The 19,051-nt window shown below is 56.6% G+C and overlaps 1 protein-coding gene across 4 annotated transcripts in view; it reads left to right on the top strand.

Moving 5' to 3' along the window:
* KCNT1 (potassium sodium-activated channel subfamily T member 1) overlaps positions 1–19,051 on the top strand; it is a 72,974-nt gene that overhangs the window by 40,173 nt on the left and 13,750 nt on the right. For 2 of the 4 annotated variants that reach the window (XM_050907975.1, XM_050907974.1), the window contains 14 exons: positions 7,932–8,011; positions 9,108–9,207; positions 10,429–10,485; positions 10,830–10,878; positions 11,440–11,499; positions 12,375–12,449; positions 12,810–12,893; positions 13,392–13,486; positions 15,263–15,443; positions 15,539–15,703; positions 16,577–16,713; positions 16,959–17,022; positions 17,866–17,974; positions 18,535–18,643. In XM_050907975.1, coding sequence (XP_050763932.1) covers positions 7,932–8,011; positions 9,108–9,207; positions 10,429–10,485; positions 10,830–10,878; positions 11,440–11,499; positions 12,375–12,449; positions 12,810–12,893; positions 13,392–13,486; positions 15,263–15,443; positions 15,539–15,703; positions 16,577–16,713; positions 16,959–17,022; positions 17,866–17,974; positions 18,535–18,643 — 1,365 coding nt within the window. The remainder of the gene's footprint in view (positions 1–7,931; positions 8,012–9,107; positions 9,208–10,428; positions 10,486–10,829; positions 10,879–11,439; positions 11,500–12,374; positions 12,450–12,809; positions 12,894–13,391; positions 13,487–15,262; positions 15,444–15,538; positions 15,704–16,576; positions 16,714–16,958; positions 17,023–17,865; positions 17,975–18,534; positions 18,644–19,051) is intronic. The other 2 variants (XM_050907977.1, XM_050907976.1) reach the window with 1 other exon arrangement.

Below are 19,051 nucleotides of genomic sequence, written 5' to 3'. Positions count from 1 at the left end.
CAGTTGGAGAGAGATGATAGCTGCCTTTGCGGAACGAGGAATTGATGAACTCTTGCAACATGAAAATCCCTTTTTCATGGCAGTGTCCTCCATAATGAAAAAAACAGGAAAAAGAAGTCCAGCAGCAGATTTCTTTTTTATCACTACAAAATTGTGAAGCCTTTCCTGCAGCGTGTGTCAGGGCTGGCCAACGCCTGTGTCCCAGCTTAGCGGAGCCCTTGTCCCCTCAGTGGGGTGCCTCCTGCCCAGCCTTTGTCCCACCGACACAGGAGTGCTTGTGCGGATGAGTTCAGGGCATTGTTCATCTCATGGTGCAAGATGAGTTGCCGTGAGGACTGGCCTGTGAAGCCAACCTTGGTATTGGGCAGAGTTTTTCCAGAAGTGGCTTCTTGGAGATTGCTTTTCATCCCCCAAAAATAAAATTGCAGTGTAAGTGCTGGAGCCAGGATGACTTTACCTGCATCAAGCTGTGCTTAATTTGCTGCAGAGAGGTTGGTAATATTGCTCCTTTCTTTGGGCAAAAATCACGCCCCATAATAAAACAGGAGATGCTTTTTTTCCGATTTATTCCCATGGTAATGCATGAAATCTTGAAGAAACAAGTTTTTGAGCTGGTCCTGGGGCAATGTGTGCCGCAGCATCCTGGTTCCCAGTGCAGCGTGTCTGTCGGTGTGGGACTCAATTTTGCTAATCATTGTTTGTGGTGTGCCTCGGCACGTGCTCTGCCCAGAGCCCGAGCAGCTCAGCCAACTCATTCCTGGCGCTGTGTGAGCCGTGGCTCAGAGTGCTCCATCAGTCTGGTGGGGCCACCCAGGCAGCCTGGCCGAGAGGCCGAGGTGCCATGGTGGGTGCCATGGTGGCTGTCACGGTGCCATGGTGACTGCGACGGTGCCATGGTGGCTGCGACGGTGCCCGTGAGAGGCTGATGCGGGACCTGCTGAGTGCCTCGGGGCTGGGTGCTGCCACAATCCATGGGGATCATCTGGGACTCTGCAGAACGAGGTGGGAAGTGGCTTCAGTGTTGTGCCTACTAAGCTATGGGGGACAAGAGTGATTCGTAGAGAATGGGCAGATTTCCCCTGTTTGCAATACTTGGCTTTTTAGACCATGCAGACTCTCCCACCAGTCTCCCGGGTGCTCTCACGTACCTCCCAGGCGCTGAAACCTGCCCTTCTGGCCCCAGCCCTTCGCCCTGAGACAGGTCTCCCCTCTCCCCTTCCCTCCGTGGGTCGGCAGCATTGGCTGGGGGGGGGTCTGCCCCCCAAAGCAGGGAGAGGCAAGCAATGCCCTGGCTCCCAGTCCCTCTCTGGTTACTTTGTGCTTTCTTGTTTAAAAATGTGCCAGAGATTTATTGGAGAAGCTGCTGCAGTGAGAGATGTTCAGGGGTGTTTGATAAACCCCTGGAGAAGCTGAGATATTCATGGAGGAAAGCTCCTGGCCGCAGCGCTGGTGAGCGTGCTGGTGGTGCTACAGGGCTCGGTGGGAGGGTGACCGGGTGTCCAGCCGCATTCGGCTCGCAGCACGGCATCAATCCTGCCCGGCTTCTCCGCGGGAGGGGTGAACCCATGCATCTCCCCGGCCGATGAGAGACACAGCGCAGCACGCTGCCGCTGCCCTGCGAGCACCGCAGCCCGGGCCACCGTGGGCTGCCAGCCGAGCCTGGAGCTTGCAGAAGAGGCAGCGAAGCAAAACCAAGCGGCAGAGTTTGCAGAGCCCCTGTTGCAGACTGGTCCCTGCATGGCTGCCCGGTGCGCGAGGGGGGATGCTGTGGCAGGAGATGCCCCCCAGGAGCCGCGCAGCCCCGTGCAGTTTTAAAGCCGTTTTCTTGCACGCTTGCCGGCACCGAGCCGGTACAGCCTTGTTGAAACCCACAACCCTTCTCCTTTGAGTAATTGTTCAATTACTGCTTATTGAGCGTGGGGGCAGCCTGTTCCCTGTTCCTCACTTTGGCAGGCGCCCAGGTTCTCTGTACGCACGCAGCTATTCCCCCTTTCCATCACAAAACCACGCGCTGGGAGCAGCTCGTCGCGCCGGCGAGCCGGGAGCTGTGGTGGGAAGGGCCGTAGCTGCCCCCCGTCCTCCGCTTGCCCCGGGATAGTTGGGGGATGGCAAACGCATAGACCACAGAGGTGGCGTTCAGTACGCAAAGCTCACTCAGTGTCGTCCGTCTTGCTGTAGCTTCTGTACCTGAGTGCCTGTTACCATCAAGAAAACGGTGGAAAAAGGAAAGAGCATCTCTGAAGGAAATCAGGAGGGCTGGCGGCTGCGGGAGGTGTGCCTGAGTAGTTTGTGTGGTTGCCATCAGGAGGTATGTGAGCCTCAAGCTGGCTGGTTCGGTGGTTTGTTTGGGAAGGACTTTGGCCTCCGCTCAGCTTCCCCCGATGCCCCGCGGGGCCCTGCTGGCACCGGCTGCTCTCTGTGCCGGGCCGGAGGCTGAGCGAAGGACCGGCGGCAGCGCGGCTGTGGTGCGGTGCCTTTGCTGAGCAGCAGCCTGCCTTTTGCACAATAAGCTCTGCTGTTCCTTGCACTGCAGGATGCTGAGAGCAGAAACGTTGCAGACCTGCGCTTCCAGACGCTGCTCCTCACCTTCCTCTGCCCCGGGCCACGTCTGGTACCCACAGCCCATCTCCAGCGAGCCCCCCTGGGCCATCAGCACGTTCCTTTAGTTTCAGCTATTGTATGCCACAGCCACGTTTCTTATGTGTTTGACCCATGCGGTTTTGCAGGGAGGATGCAGAGCCGTCCTCCGGGCTCGGCCACAGGCGGGGGATGAAGTGGGGTCTCATTTGAGGCTACACTGTCTTGGCAGAGGTGGGTTGTCGGCAGCCACCAGATTGCAGAGATTTTGGTTTTGTTTTGGTTTTTTCCCCCCAAATCTCTGAAGAGTCTCGTTTGCACCCTACTACATGATGGGGGACGTTTCTTGAGAAATTTCTTGGATGTTTCTTGGAACAAGAACGGCATTTCCCGCCCAGCCAGGGTGTGAGAGCAAGGGTTGGAGCTGCGGAGAGATGCTGAGATTTTTTCTTGTCTTTCAAGAGCCGTATTTATTTGAAGATACACTTCTCATGGCAAGAAATCTCTATTAGGAAATAGAGCAAAAGCACCCCGGGCACCTGAGCCCTTCTTTGGCAAGCAGCAGGGCAGCAGGGAGGTTTTGGGCAGCGTTCCGGCGCAGGGGGTGGCAGCTCGCTCGCTCCCTTGGCTGGCCGGTGGTTTTTGGAGCCGTCTCAGTTTTCAGGCCGTGCCCAGCAGCTGTCACATGCCGCGGGGACCGGAGCGGAGCTGCCTGCGCCCGACTGCCCATGTAAGTCTCCCGGGGACCCAGAGCTCGGGGGTACGTCTCCGTCCCCCGTCCCTGCCTGCGCTGCCTGTGCGGATGAGCCCTGGCATGGGGCTGCACGTGGGCTGCTATTTTTTGTGGTTTACTTGTCTTTAAGGGGAGCGTGTTTATCCCCAGCTCTCTGGGGAAGGTACAAGTATGGAGCTGGGGCTGTGCTCCTCCGTGTCTATTTTAATGCCGGTGAGCCGGGCTGTGCTCATCCTGGGCTTGCATACTGCACTTTTCCGAACAAACTATTTTGTCTTTTTTGGGAGCTCATCATCTTAGAACAAATTGCTTCTAATCTTAGATTAATAAAGTACAATAAATAACCTAGCAAAGAAAATGAAATTGCTCAGGCATTATGAAGTGCATAATAGCGGTAATTACACTTCCAAGCAGAGGGCTTGTAACTAAACTTGTTCTGTGATGATTATCTGCGCGGCCCGGGGAGGTTCAGCCGGGGTGAGGCGGGGGGAGCGGCGTGCTGCCTGCTCCCTTCCCGCAGAGCGTGCCGCTGCCTGCGCCCCTCGGAGCTGCCCGGGCTGGGCTGGCAGCACGCTGCCCGGCCGGCGGGAGGGATGCCTGGCTGGCAGGAGGGATGCCTGGCTGGCAGGAGGGATGCCCAGCCAGCGGGAGGGATGCCCGGCCATGGCAGCGGGGAGGGGGCAGGTTGAATGGACCAGCTTGGCTGAGCTGCTGTGAAGGCAAAGCCCGTCGGGGGGTGTGTTTTGGGGCGGTAATGCAGTCGGAGTTTAGCTTGATTTTTGTTTGAAGTTAACTTCTTGACAACGAAATTAAAGGGTACGTTTTAGATGATATAATCTCCTTCCCTCAGCTGGAAACGGAGTAGGAGCTTTGATACTTCTGGATGGTTGCTGGTGCCTGGTAAAAGCCATCACTCGTTCAGCCGTGGGTTGGCTCTGGGGTGTTGGGTTAACCTGGCGCCTGCAGAGCGGGTGGCAGCCCTGGAGCGGGCAGTCAGGCCGCGGCAGCACCCTGGTCCCCGTCATGCCCAGCCCTTGCTCTGCCCTCCCTCCTCCTGCAGACAGAAGCCCTGTGGGATGGTCACCCCGTGGGCGCTGCCGGGGCTCGGCAGGGCATCGGCGGGGCCGTGGCTGCGGACCCCCAAACGGCTCCAGGGGCTCAGCCCGGTTAGCAGTGAGGGCAGGTTGTCTGCACAGGAACGCATTCTTTCTACATGCTTTTGTTTCGTCATCTCTTTGCAGTGATAAATACCCTCTTCCGCCCCCCAAGAGCTGCTTCAGTTGCTTTCTGAGTGTTTCTTCTTCCTGCGGCCATTATGATGGATGAATGCATGGGCTACTTTGTCATAAAAAGTTAGATCTCTTCTAATCATTCAGTTCTCTTACCCGTCAGCGTTTATATTCATAGTGTCGAGGTGGGCTGCAATGCTATAGATCAGTGAACCATCTGTCTGGCGATGGAGATTTATATTGCTGTTTGTTTCTTTGGTACGGAAGCGAATGTCTGGGAGAGGAATCGTGTTCCCTGAAGTCTCCCTGTCCTCGATGTGCTTAATCCTCAGGGACTCTGATGAATGGGGTACCCAGCGCTCACGACAGAGCTGAAGGCCAGTTCCTAGCATTTCCTGGGCATTTTTAATAAGGAGAAGGAGCAATTAGCTTGCGTGTGCAGTGTCATGAGCAGTTGTGGCAGCTGATTTATGCCCTGACACAGATAAATTATTTGCCAAGTCTGGCTTTGGAAACAATTAATTTAACACGTGTTAAAGCTGTGCTTACGAAGCTCTGCATTTATGGCTGCTTGCTCCTAAGGCATCGTGCTGGCTGAGCCAGCATTCGTAAATTCTCCTGCTCACTCCCCAGAGCTCGCTGTCCCCGCAGCAGAGTCTGTGGTCGCCCACCCACCTCCCCGCTCCCTTCTTGTGCCAGCGAGTGCGGCTGGTGAACACGCACCGGGTTCGGTGCAAAGCCCCCCCCGGCCGCCCTCCCTGCCCCTTAGGCTGGCCTCTCCCCGCGAGCATCGGGGCCCCAGGGGAGACGCAGGCTCAGCTCCCATCCCTGCCGCTGCCGGCTGGGGACGTTTGGGGTGAGGTGTGTTCTTGGCGAAACCCCACATCTGCCGCCACGGGTGCATTTGTGTTTTAGCATTTTCCTCACTTGATGCTGTGAAATCTCCTGGTGAGGAGCGACGCGCTCACCTCGCTGCTGCTGGCTTTGCTGAGTGCTGCCAGCTGTACCTGGGCATCCTTCCCCTTGGCACTGTAACCAGCACAAACGCCAAATGTCTTAACAGGATTGGTGACTGCCCCACCGAGGCTGTTGGTTATTGTCACCTCCGTTACCGAGCTGCTCGGTGCGTGACATCCTGCCAAGGGACCCGGGCAGGGCACAGGGTCCGCAGAGGACATGTCTGCAGATGGGCAGCAGGAGCTCAGCGTTTGCTTCCCAATTAGTGCTCCTGATTTCTTTCCTCTCCAGCACCGTCGATAGGGACAAGGTGACCCTGCAGCGTGGAGCCCCTCGGCTCTGCCCGCAGCAGCTCTGGAGCCGGAGGGGCTCAGATGGGTGCATCTCACCCACCCCCCGGGCTGCACCTCGTCCAGGCTGTGCTGCTCCAGCAGCGTTAGGGAGATGCTGAAGGACGGGCTCTCGGAGCGGATCAGCCACCCCCAGCCCGTCACCCCGTCCCTGCCAGCCGCCAGTCCAGGCAGCTGCCGGTGGGTTCCCGCTGCGTCACTCCAAGGGAGGTTAAGCCAGAGAGCAGTTACTGGCTTATGGCAAAAGCATGCAACATTTGATAGCCCGTATAAAATTTTATCCCAGCTATCGTGCCTGAGGTGATGGGTTTCTCTCTGTGCATTTGCTTTTTGTACATAAGAGCCTTGTAAATTAAAAATCTGACTTTTCAACCTGATAAGGGAGTCCACGAGAAGCCCCAGGGAGCTCTCAAGGGTGTGCCATGCTTTTTACATGCTGGGCAGTTTCCCCACGATCAGTCAGGCTGGTTGTGAAATGCCAGCGGGTGCTGGTGGGTACCAGGACGAGGGACTCCCGAGCAATGAGGGTCTCATAAAACCCTTTCCCAATTTGCTACCCTATCAGCTCGGCATTAACGCTCAGTAAATATTTGTTTATCCCTCTGTTGTCAGAGCGAGTGGCAGCTGCTTTCCAGTAAATCACGATTCGGTGGCGTGTGCCAGGCGGCACGCTCGGCTGGAGCCAGCCCCATGTGTGCACAGGGGTTGCACAGGCGAAATAAAATGGGGTAGTAGGTTTAATGACCGTCGCTGTGAATTTGCTCGCCTTGGTCTATGCCTTGGCTTGGTAATACACCTGATTAATGAGATCTTGATGACCTCTTCCAAGCAGTTAAAAAAATAGTAATAATAGTAGCACTTACTTAAGAGACTTGAATACAGTGAAATAGGGGAAACAGCTAATTCATTGCACTTAACTCCATTATCAGCTGTAACAGTAATGAACAGACTTTGTCTTGCTCAGAGTCTAAAGCCGAGGCATCAGAAAACAATCCCTTTTCGCCCGCACTTAGCAGGCAGGAGTGTAACTTATAACCCTGCCTGGTGTGAATAAGTGAGTTTGCAAAGGGCTGCGGGCGTTCGTAAAGTAATAGGAGAAGTGGGTGGCAGATGAGCTGAGCAGGGACCAGTTTTGCCTGCAGACCCTTAATCCGGGTGTGCTTGATCCCAGACCCCGCTGACATCCGTGGTGAGGAACCTCCAGCCTCGGTGAGGCTCTCCCCCATCCGCGTGGTCGTGGGCATCCACCCGGCATGTGGGGACCGGCAGGAGGGCTGCGGATGGGGGCCGGTGGTGGAGGCTGGCGCAGCTGAAGATGAAGAAGTGCCCGCGGTGGTGACAGCGGTGGAGGGGCCATTTTCAGTTTCACCTGCGGCTCCTCCCTGCCGGTTTCGGCGCAGTGCCCCGGCGGGCGGCTCTCCGCCGCGGCGCCTTGTCCCCGTGCCACAAGTCACCAGCGGCTCCGAATGCCAAGTGACGTTGGGAGTTGGTTGGCAGCTCCTGGGTTTTTCTGGAATGGCCAAATGCAGTATCTTAGCAACAAAGGGAATTTTTCTCCTTTTAGATCGGATTTGTTTTTTAACGGCTTCGATGCTGAACATTGCTCCTACCCAGGCAGAGGCAGGGCATGGGCGTACTGGGGACATCGCCCTCGCTGGCTTCTGCTCTGCTGCAGTCCTGGGGGGTTGGAGCAGATAAAACATTGGGGGAGACCGCTCCAAGGCCACCACTTTTCTGAGAGGCTTTGAACATTGTAAAGCGTGCAGCAAAGGAGAAGTTTGCAAGTCCGATGTCAGCTGGTTGCACGTGAATGAAAGCAAATCCCTCAACCCAAAGCAGACCTGGCCCTGCGGGTCACATCTGCTGCTTTGGTAGTCATCGATGCACCACGTCGTGGCGCTCACAGCTGGTGGTACCGGCGATTTGGTACTGTGGGAGCAGCTAGGAGCCCAAGGCTGAGCGTGGGGTCTGCTGTGGGCTGCTCTGGGGGGTCACCCAGCCGGGACAGGGGGACAGAGCTCCTGGGGGGCTCCGGGTCTGACCTGCCACCCCACTGATGGGCTCCTCTGGGCACTTTCCCCGCAGGGTGCAGGTTGAGTTCTACGTGAATGAAAACACCTTCAAGGAGCGGCTGAAGCTCTTCTTCATCAAAAACCAGCGATCGAGTGAGTGCTCCATGCGCGGAGTGAGCGTCTGCTGGGAGAAACCAAACCCTGCCCGAGCGCGAGAGCCGTGCTCTGTCCTCGTGGGACGAGAAGCCATTGCCATCTGCTGGCGGCTGTTTCCCCGTGTGTCCCCAGCGCTGCCTGTTGGCCTTTCTGTTGGGTGTTGGCCAACTTGGTTTGGGGGGGACGCGGTTGCATGGGGAGGAGGGGATGCTGCCTGCCACCTTTGCTCGCTGGGGACAGCCACAGCACGGGAACCAGTTGGGACAAATTGGTTGGGAGCAGGGTGGGCGTTGGGAGCTGCCCGGAGGGGGTCAGGGAGCAAACGTCGCCGTCACGGAGCCGGCGATGCTCCCCCCGCCCGCAGGGAGGTCAGTGGCTGTGGGGACAGCCGAGGCAGGCTGTGAGTTACCCGCTCCTGCTTCAGCCATCCGGATCAGCCTCCACTTGACTAATGGTGTTTTTATTTTCTTTCTCCGAGATGTCATTAGCTGTCTGGAGGGAGTCTGCTCGTTAATTTATAAATTCACATTTTCTTTTCCTCCCTGCATCCTGTCATCTTGTTAAAAAGCTGGAGTGCGGCACAAGAGGGTGCCCACGGGGAAATTTTTAATGAAAATGTGATGAATTTCTCACTTGTAATTTGAGTAATAACTCGGTGAACTGGCTGGGGAGGGAGAGCAGATAAAGCAGCAGCTCTTGCTCGCCGTCCCTCCTCCTGCAAGCTGTTTGCAGTGCGGCGAGTGGAGCGCGGCCCCGGCCCTGCCTGTCTGATGCTTTGTAATGGATGCCTGCTAATGAGGGGGATGCACTCCAGCAGCTCCTCGTCTGTCTCTCACATCTATTGGGGCCAGCAAGGAGCTGACTCATCGTTATTTATTTCTATATTAGTCTCCTATATCTCCAACACTGGGTGGGATGCACAGAGCCCCCGGCAAAGCATGAGCAACGCCCTGCAAAGCTTGTGGGAAACTAAAGGCGCTGTGCTGTGGGGTGCACGGGGTGCATGGGGTGCAGAGGGTGCATGGGGTGTCCAGGGTTCATGGGGTGCCCGGCGTGTGCTGCCTGGCCCACGCCGTGCTCCCCTCTGCCACAGGCCTGAGGATCCGGCTCTTCAACTTCTCGCTGAAGCTGCTCACCTGCCTCCTGTACATCGTCCGCGTCCTGCTCGACAACCCGGAGGAGGGCATAGGCTGGTGAGTGCCGCCGGTGCCGCAGGGCTCCCCAGTCCGCCCTGTGCAGTGCTGAGCGTGGATGTGGTGGCAGCCGCTCACGGCGGGTGTGAAGATGCACGACGGATGGTTTTTCCTACTCCAGCTGTTTGAATTGGTAGTTTAGCAAAACTTGCCAAAACTTTGCTCCCTGCTCGAACCCCGTGGACGGGCGTGTGAGCGTCCGCTGGCCCTGCGTGGCGCATGGGGAAAAGGCGGTGGGAAAATTCAGAGTCACGTTCATTTCCAAATGCTGTCTGGCTCTGATGGTCAGGGGAGCAGCGTGGCCTTCAGACACAGGCAAGAGCTCATGACTTCAGTGCATCGCCGTGCAAATATTTTCTGAATGCTGACGCCCTTGAAGACACTTATGCTAAATCCCATTTAAGTGTTTGGGAAGGAAATACGTTGTGCCATTTAGATCCCTGAGGTGACAGATGATTACATACATCAGCTTTGCTCTGGGTTTCAGTATAAGCCTGTTTTTAATATGTCCTTGCTTTGTTTAGCTCACATACAGCGTGGGGTTTTTTTCAAGAGCTAGGAGAATTAGCAATTTGATTTTCTCTTTGCAAAGGTTACAGACTACCAAGTACATCTACATGCTCCAGAAGTGGTTTCCAGCCTGTGAGAATTAAGCGTGACGCAGATGCCTATCCTGGAAAGGTTTAGCACAGCTGCAGTTCAGGAAAGTCCACTTTCCTGAGGGTGTGTGGCAAAATAAACGCTGGCCAGCGGGAACGCATCCCTCGCAGCAAGGCAAGGGGAGAGCTTGGCTGCCTGGCAGGCTGCTCGGGGCCCAGCTAGCCTTGTCCTAGAAACTGAAGCTCAGCAGCTTTTGCTAATTGTAACCTGGTAATTCCCAGCTGCAGCCCTGTGTTCGAGCCCTGTGCCCAGGGAGCCCCGTGCCCGGCGAGTATCAGCATTTCGCAGCATCTCTGGTACGGGCTGAAGTACCTGATGGGTCTTATTCGTCAGTAATATGATGTTAGAAACTGCCTGGATGAGATAGGGTCCTGTGGAAAACCCCAGCTGTAGGGGCCAGTGTGCGTTTGGACCCGTGGGAGTGTTGTCCGGGGGCCTCCCGCAGCATCAGGACAGAGCGGCAAGGGCACCCCATGAACCTGGGGGGTCCACGCCAGCACCCCTTTTCCTTCCTCCCACCCGCTGACTGCTTTCCCTTGCTTTGTCTTTCTCTTCTTCTAGCTGGGAATGCGAAAAGCAAAATTACACGGCGTTCAACCAGTCCACGAAGATAAACTGGTGAGTCGAGAGTTGCTCCAGTGCTGGGGTCCAGCTCTGCCAGGGTGCGGGAATGCGGTGACGGACGTGGCTGGTGCTGGCAGCTGCCCGTGGCCATTTCTGGGTCGTGGGATGCGGAGCAGCATCCCAGGATCAAATCAATTGACAAGTGCCTGTGGCTGCACCCTTGGGAATGGCTTATTCCCAGTGCAGAGGCTGGTTGAACAAACGGTGCAGTAAGGAACACCAGTACCAGTCCTGAGCTGGATCCTGCATCAGTGATGGCCTCAGATTTGCATTCGGTGGCGGGTAAAGGCACTGCTAGTTGGGCTACGGTTTAGATCAGTTTTGAATTTCCTTTGCAGGTCACACATCTTCTGGGTGGATAGAAAAATGCCGCTGTGGGCTGTGCAGGTGAGTGCGCAGACCTTGGGCATGGTCGTGCAGGAGCACAGCAGGAGCTGGGCTTTGAGCTCTGCCGCCAGCGGGTCTCTGTGCATCCTCTGCCCGCAACAGCGAGGGGCAGCGGGTTCTCTTGGGTGAGCAGAAGATGAGCTGGGGGTTCTGCTGGGAGCGGCCACATGGCCCTGGGTGAAAATCCCGGGGGCCGATAGGAGAGGACAAGCTGTAGGAAGATAAAATCCTGAAGCTGGCTCAGCTCCTCCCCAGCCTGGCTGCAGGTGTACGAGTAGCAGGCTGTTTTCAGGCCGGGCAGCCGCCTGGGGAATCGCTTGCAGGAGGGTTGAGCGCCCATCGGCTTCGGCTCGGGGCTGCCTGCACGCCTGTTGCTCGTGTGTGGCAGGCGTTCACACAAACGGGTGCAGAGAAATCAAACGAACAGGCCTGTCTCTGCGATACCCATGGGCTCCTCGTTGCACGGGGCAGGGAGGGCTCGGCAGAGGCGCTCGCAGCCTCTGAGCGGCTGACGATGCATCGACCGAGCCCTCAGCAGCCTCTGCCTGTCTGTCTCTGCAGGTCAGCATAGCTTTAATCAGCTTTCTGGAGACCATGCTGCTCATCTATCTCAGCTACAAGGTAAGTGCGTGCCCCGGGGCGGGCGATGGGGTGGACAGTGATGTGCAGCCTGGGTCTGACCCCCCGGCGTGAATTCATTTCTCCTTCTTTGAGCTGTCTGAAGCCTGAAGCATCCCGAGAGGATGTTTGTCTTGGCGATGTCTCAGCTGGCTGTGACTGTTTTCCTTTCTCATTCCCCCTCGGGCTGCTGGATAAGTGTTTGGCAGAGCAGAGCTGAGAGATCTCTTCTTTTTCCACTTTCCATTAAATTCAGACCTGTTTTACAAAGGCTCACTGTCTTTATGGGGGGCCAGATTGACGCACGCCGAGTTTCCTAACGTTGAGGACTTGGAGCTGAGCTTGGGAGTGTGACTCCTGCTTGTGCCGAGGTCTGCTGCCTCCGGAGGTAGCAGGCACTGCTCCAAGCCAAACAGGGAGAGGCACAAGCTGACTCTTTTGGACCAAAGCCCCTTAAAATGGCCAAGAAAAGTGACCTTAACAAATGGCATCTTCTCAGGGTCCCTGGGACGGTTGGCAGAAGAGACTCAGACCCTGTCTCACCCACCTGGTTTGAGTGCCAGTGATCTGTATCAGTCACTCTCATTCTCTGTCCTTGCATGAAGTGTTGTTGTCCCCTGGCTTTGGGCAGCAGCAGTGACAGACAGAGGGATGTCGTGGCTGTGGAAAGGACTGAATAGTTTGGGAAGATTTTACAGACTCCAGCGTGCCTGCCACCAGCACCACATCTCTCTCCCACAGGCAAACTGGAGCATCTCTCTGGCTGCTCTGGTGTACTTGCCCCATCTAGCAGGGTCTGTGGCAGAGTGGGAGCTTTTTAATTGTCATTTGGCAGATTTTTAAGCTTATTTAATTATTATTTGTTTTTAATTCCTCAGGGGAACATCTGGGAACAGATTTTTCGCATTTCATTCATCCTTGAGATGATCAACACAGTGCCATTTATTATCACGGTGAGTGTTTCGTGGTGAAATTTTAAAGCAGCTTTAAGTTTAGTAAGTACTGTAGTTTTGATGGTGAAATAAAGAAATATGGATGTCTGGCCAAGTAGTATTTAAAGCTGGCAGGAAATTTTTGCTTCAATATTTTTCAATATAATGACTTTCTCTGGACCGTTATCCCAAAAACTATTCTCCCTTTTCAGCTGCTCGGCTGCAGCCAGGGGGGCCAGGCAGTGTTCAGTGGCAGCCTCTGCAGAGGCCGGTGCTTAGTTTGGAGACGGACCCCTTCCCGACAGGGCTCAAATTGGCTGTTTATAGCTTTTTCTGATAGAGAACACGGATTTTTTCTGCGAGTAACTCTTGCTTTCATAGATCTTCTGGCCTCCTTTGCGGAATTTGTTCATTCCTGTGTTTCTGAACTGCTGGCTTGCCAAGTACGCCCTGGAGAACATGATTGTGAGTGACCAGCCGCATCCCACCCCTTTCACCCTGGGGATGCCGAGGGTGGCGTGGCCGGGAGGGGGGCCCTCGCCTGCCGCCGGCTCTCGGGCAGGTTTTCGGTGCTCAGTGCCTGCAGCCGTGCCGGGGTTGACGGGAGGTGAGGCTTTGCCAGCTGGTGATGCTGGGCTGTGACCTGCTGCGGAGCAGGAGCCCTTCCGTGTGTGAGCCACGTTGACTCTGTTGGCTGCATATTGACAGGGACGGCCTCCGGCTGTCCCCGGGATATGGTATTTCAGCCGGAGGAGGTATTCCAGCATTCCCACGTGCTGTCTCTCCCGGCAGCAGAGCTCAGACCTGCTCACAGAAATACACATCCCTTTTCAAGGGCCAAATTCTGGGCTGACCTTCATCGGGGGGGGGCACTGCTGGAGCCAGCAAGACAGCAGCTGGTACTTGGAGGAGTACTTTACCCTCCGCCTTCCTAAGTTGGTGAGTCCTCTCTTCTCTTCCCAGAACGACCTGCACCGAGCCATACAAAGGACCCAGTCTGCGATGTTTAACCAGGTGCTCATTCTGATCTGCACCCTCCTGTGTCTCGTTTTCACCGGGTAAGCCACCTTCTTCATCCAGGGAAATCAGCTTTGCATGTCCCAGAGGTGTCTGGCGGAGCCGGGCTCTCGCAGGGCTTACAGGACAGGGAGGTGGGGTGGGACCTTCCCGGCTGTGGTGGGATGGCACTGCCAGGACGTAACGTGGTGATCTGGGAAGCAGGAGGAAGTTCTGTCTTTAAGTGGTGTCTTCTAGCTTGATTTTTCAGCCTGAGAGATTTGTGCAGACTGAAGAAAGCATAACTGTGCAGGGCTGCTGATCAGATTGAACTCCCAAGTCTTTGGCATCCTTTCTTTGCTAATGGGAGAAGTCTCAGTTCCTCAGGCCGAGTTTTGGAATCAGGGGAGCCATGGCGAGGAGCGTGCCCCAGGTTTCCACGCACGTCCGTGGGCTTTGGCTTGGGCACAGCCACGTCTGCTGGAGCTTTGGGAGGACCCCCTGCACCACCAGCCCCCGGCGCCGGGCTCCTCCCTGCCTTGCTTCATGCCCCAGTGCGCTGAACACTGGGAAGATCAATTTCTATTTTAGAAACTAATTATCCTCCCCAATTATATGATTTTAACAGAAATTTTTTAATGGGCGTGTGTGAGGATGAGGGCGTTTTTGGAGGGAGATGGGTGATGCGGACACACGAGTGTCAGAGCAGGGCTGTGAGTGCTGCAGGGTCAAGGGCAGGGACAGCAGCTTCCTGCGGGGACACGGGCTCGGACGTGTGTGACGGCTCATTCACCAGGACCCATTGCACTCCCTGGCTCTGACCGCGCTCTTCCTCCCCACCAAGTTACCATGGCTGCTGAGCTCGTTTGTGTAATAGGCCACTGGGGCTCCTGCTAATTAACTGGGCCCTTCACCCTGCGCATTGCCAACAAGAAGGGCATCTCTTTGTAAAGGAGTCGGTTCTCATCGCTGGGTACTTAGCTTTGAATTAGGCTTCTTGAACCTTCCTCTGGCTCCCTTGGTCTGGATTTGCAGTATATAATACCATTAAGTTGCTGAACGGCCAGGAAATGAAGCTTTCAGGCTCATGAGCCTTTGGCAATAAAGACGATCCTCTGATGTGAATGACTAACGCAATTTTGGAGGTCATCAGTGCTCCCTGCCTGCGGCACCTCCTGCCCACGGGGGCCGTGGACCTGTTTCTTGGTGGATGCGGCAGGGCTACAATTCGGGTCCAGGACAACTTAGGTGACACTTGTGTTTAGCAAGATGACTTTGAAACGGCAGGTTTGTGGAGTTACGCTGCCTGCCTATCCGCGGGGAGCGAGGCGGCTCTGCGGCACGGCTTTGCAAGGGCAGCGGCACAGGGCTGGGAGTGGGCGACGGGATCTGCCTCCTGCCTGCCGGAGCGCATCCCCCCCGTAACTGAGAGCCCTTTCTGTGGGCTGAGTCCCTTCAGAGCCTTACTGGGACAGCTGCTTGCCCCCCCATTTTGTTTTCTTGCAATGCAAGGGCAGCCCCCGGGTGATGTTCAACATGCTGTCCGTGGCATGGTCTTATCACGACCCGTCACCCAGGACCTAGACTTCCCCATGCTGCTTTGGTGAGCAACCACATCAAACGAACTCCTTCACCCGTAAGCGCCATTAGCTGAATCATTTCTGTTGGTGACATAAATCCACTGCTGATGCTGACAGCGTGTTACAGACAAATTTCCTCCATGGACATGGGTGTAAGTCGCCTTCTAGGGTTCCCTACTGGCTTCAGCAGGCGCTACGGGCACTGCCTGTCTCCCGGGCAGGGAAGCCCTCGCTGTGATGTGTACTTTCTCCCTTCAGGACCTGTGGCATCCAGCATTTAGAAAGAGCAGGTGAGAAGCTCTCCCTCTTCAAGTCCTTCTATTTCTGCATCGTCACCTTTTCCACCGTGGGCTATGGAGACGTGACACCAAAGATCTGGCCTTCCCAGCTCCTCGTCGTGATAATGATTTGCGTCGCCCTGGTCGTGCTGCCGCTCCAGGTTAGACCTGCACAGCCAAGGATGGAGAGGGATGCAGAGCCTGCACCCGGGCAGCCCTGCCGATGGGGACATCAGCTCTCTGCCTTCGTTTGCAGTTCGAGGAGCTCGTCTACCTGTGGATGGAGCGGCAGAAGTCGGGAGGCAATTACAGCCGTCACCGTGCCCAGACGGAGAAACACGTCGTCCTTTGTGTCAGCTCCCTCAAGATTGATCTCCTCATGGACTTCCTCAACGAGTTTTACGCCCACCCGCGCCTGCAGGTGAGGACCAGGCGTGTTGGCACGCTGTGCTCGGTCAACGCTTGCCCTTGCCAGGCTCGCAGCCTTGCTGGGCATGGCTGGGTCGCTGCTGGTGGTGCCCCTGCCCAGCTACAGCGGATGGGGCAAAGAATAAGGTAAAAACCATCCAGCCCAGCACCGGGAAGCGTGTGCTGCACTGGCCGAGGAGAGGTGACAAGTGGTGCCCTAGGGCCGCCTCAGTTTGCCATCTCAGTGGTGGGGCTCTCTCTGCCTGATCCACCCCGTTTTCTGGCCAGGCCTGTTGTTACAACACTGTGTAAGCACATGGAGAGGGACCAGAGGGACTTTTCGAAATGTAAGGGTGTCTTTGCTGAATGAAGAATCTCAGAGAAAAACAGAACATGTAATTGCTAAACCTCAGTGGGATTTACCCAGCTCTAACTGGAGTATCCCCACATAATAAGTGATTTTCAAGCAAATGACTATGCCTTTCCATCTCCCCAGGACGAGAGCATCACAGACGTGTTTCAGATTTGCATTTCATTCCAACACTCACATACGCTTCATTACCATCGCCCAGCCTTGATTCCACACTTTCAAGCTTTAAAATCCTGCTTGTTCCTGTAACTGCAAGAGGCTCCCCTTTGCTGTGGGCATGCAGATGTGCCTGCATTGGCTTTGTTATGCAGAACGGAGTGGGGAAGCTGCTGATGTGTCTTCCGAGACCCTTGCAGGGCCCTAGAGCAGGGGCAGGGGGTGTCACACATGGGGACAAATATCAGAAGCCCCGGAGGAGCTGTTCGCTCAGGCAGCAAAACCCCGTTTCTCAGCTCGCTGCGGCAGGCGTGCGCGGGACCGCCAGGCTGCAAACCCACGCGAGGCTCTCTCTTTCAGGATTACTACGTGGTGATACTTTGCCCAACAGAGATGGATATCCAGGTGCGGCGGGTCCTGCAGATCCCTCTGTGGTCACAGCGAGTGATCTACCTCCAGGGCTCTGCACTGAAGGACCAGGACCTCATGAGAGCCAAGTGAGCAGAGGGACATGCTGCGCATCCACGGCGAGGCCGGTCCTGCCACGCTGCTGAGCTGCCCGCAGGCCTCGGAGCCGCAGAGGAGGGTCCCCAGTAATGTCAGCCCAGATGCATGACGATGGGCGTCCCTGCATGCCTTCACTGGGGTCTCGGAGGGGGCTGACAGTGCCCTGGCTGGTACGGGCAGATGCTCGGCTTTGCTGGCTCATGCAATTCATGGGGTCGCTGCTCTCTGTTTGCAGGATGGACAACGGAGAAGCCTGCTTCATTCTCAGCAGCCGAAACGAGGTGGACCGCACCGCGGCGGTAAGCCAGGCCTGGGGGATGGCACGGTCGGAGATTATTCATTTCTCAGCCGGAAGGGACCACGGTGATCGCTGCATCTCGCCTCTGCCCGGCACAGGCGGGTGCTGGGAGGCAGCCGGGGCGAGAATGTGGCGTTGAGTGCTGAGCTCTGTCCCCTGGGCACCCACACAGGCTGTGCACCTCGCACTCCTTTGGGCAGCTCACCCCAAAACCTCCTCGCCTAATGCAATCTTATCCCAGCCCAGGCAGGGACTTTGCTGGGAAGGTCTTCATTTTGGAGCCCTGTGAAAGGGAGGGGGTGGCAGCGGTGACAGCTCTCGCTGCTGGCTGGTGCCAGGGATGCTGCCTGTGCCATGGCGGTGGCTCCTGTCTGCCCGTGCTGTCCTGAGCCCGCGTGGCCCCACCGGAGGGTCTTTTTTGCAGGTGCTAATGTGCCGAGCAAGGGGTGCCACGCTCCCTCCCTGCTGCCAAGGCGTTGCCTGGCCCTTCCCTCCTTTGGCACTTGGCACTGCTGCTTGTGACGAAGCTGCCGAAGGGTCCCCACGGGCCGGGAATAACCATGGAGAAACGCAGGGATGGCAGGGGGATGGCACGGGGGATGCAGCAGCACGCTGCCGGCTGAGCCCCTGCAGGCTCACCTTCCTCCTGCTGTCCCAGTTTCCCATCGGTGCTGGGTTTTGGGGAGCAGGAGAGGGCAGTTATCCCCCATTAGCAGCGGGTGTTGGAGGAGCCCTTGCCGTACATGTCCACAGTGGCCAAGTGCTTTGCAGTTCATCCCTGGTGTAGAAGCGTTGGGGAAAATAAGCTGTCAGACAAGTAGCTCTTGCTCTTCTCCTTGGCTAGGACCACCAGACCATCCTGAGAGCCTGGGCTGTGAAAGATTTTGCTCCGAACTGTCCTCTCTATGTTCAGATCTTAAAGCCTGAAAATAAGTTTCATGTCAAGTTTGCCGGTGAGTCGGAGGGGCTGCGAGGCAGCGAGCAGCACTGCTCGCTTCGCTGGTCTGGACTGTCTTACCTGCCATCACAGATGTTTCCAGTGGTGTTTCTTTTCTCGGAGGAGTCTGTGACCTGGTGCTGAGACTCCTCCCAATTGCTGGAAGATATTTTAGGGCCGTCAGCCCCTTTAACATGATGCACACTAAAGCATGCAGCAATGTGCATGGGGCCGGGGGAGACCTGGCTCCGGGCTGCCCCAGGACAGGCTGCGTGCGGGCACACCAGTCCCGTGTGTGCCTGGGTGTGTGTCCCCGCGGACGTGGCAGCGGTGGCTTCGGTGGGCTGGTGTCCACCTGGCTGGTTTCCAGCCTGCATCCCTGTTTTCCTGCCTGCATTAATCCCATTTGTGGTGTTCCCCGTGGGCTGTTGATCGGCTGAAAGCCCTCCCGGACTGGCAGGAGGAGGAAGCACCCAGCGCCCAACACCACCCCAAAATTACTGCATCCCCGGGCACTGCCAGCTGAGGAACCCATCCGTCCCCCTGCCCGCCGTGACGGTCCCCTCTGCCTTTCAGATCACGTCGTCTGCGAAGAGGAGTGCAAATACGCCATGCTGGCACTGAACTGCGTCTGCCCCGCCACCTCCACCCTCATCACACTGCTGGTGCACACCTCCCGTGGCCAGTGAGTGCTGCCTGCATGCCCTGCCTGCCCGCCCCTGCCTGCCTCTGCTGCCCCTGCCTGCCCCTGCCCGGCCACCCGCCCTCACCTCCGCTGCCCCAGCCTGAGCGTGGAGGGACAGCGGAACGGGGGGGTCTCTGGGGCCCAGGAGGAGCGGGTGGGGGTGTGGGGTGGCTCTGGGGGAGCACCATGGGGCTTGGGACCCCCAGCCAGGTCGGGAGCAAAAGCCAATATTGTAGCGGGAACATACCGGTGCAGATGGGCTGGCCAACACCGCCTTTCCAGAGACTGGGAATAAAAATATCTTCTTTATACTGGCATGGTCCCGCTGACAGGAAGGTTAATTCACAGCCCGTGCAAACTCGGACCCTGCAGGCTGTTTGGCGGGTTTATGTACAGCGCAGCTGGAAG

Source organism: Gymnogyps californianus, chromosome 18, assembly GCF_018139145.2.
Source record: "Gymnogyps californianus isolate 813 chromosome 18, ASM1813914v2, whole genome shotgun sequence".
Lineage (NCBI taxonomy): Eukaryota > Metazoa > Chordata > Aves > Accipitriformes > Cathartidae > Gymnogyps > Gymnogyps californianus.
Note: the sequence above shows the minus strand (reverse complement) of the source record. Positions and strands in the feature narration are given on the sequence as shown.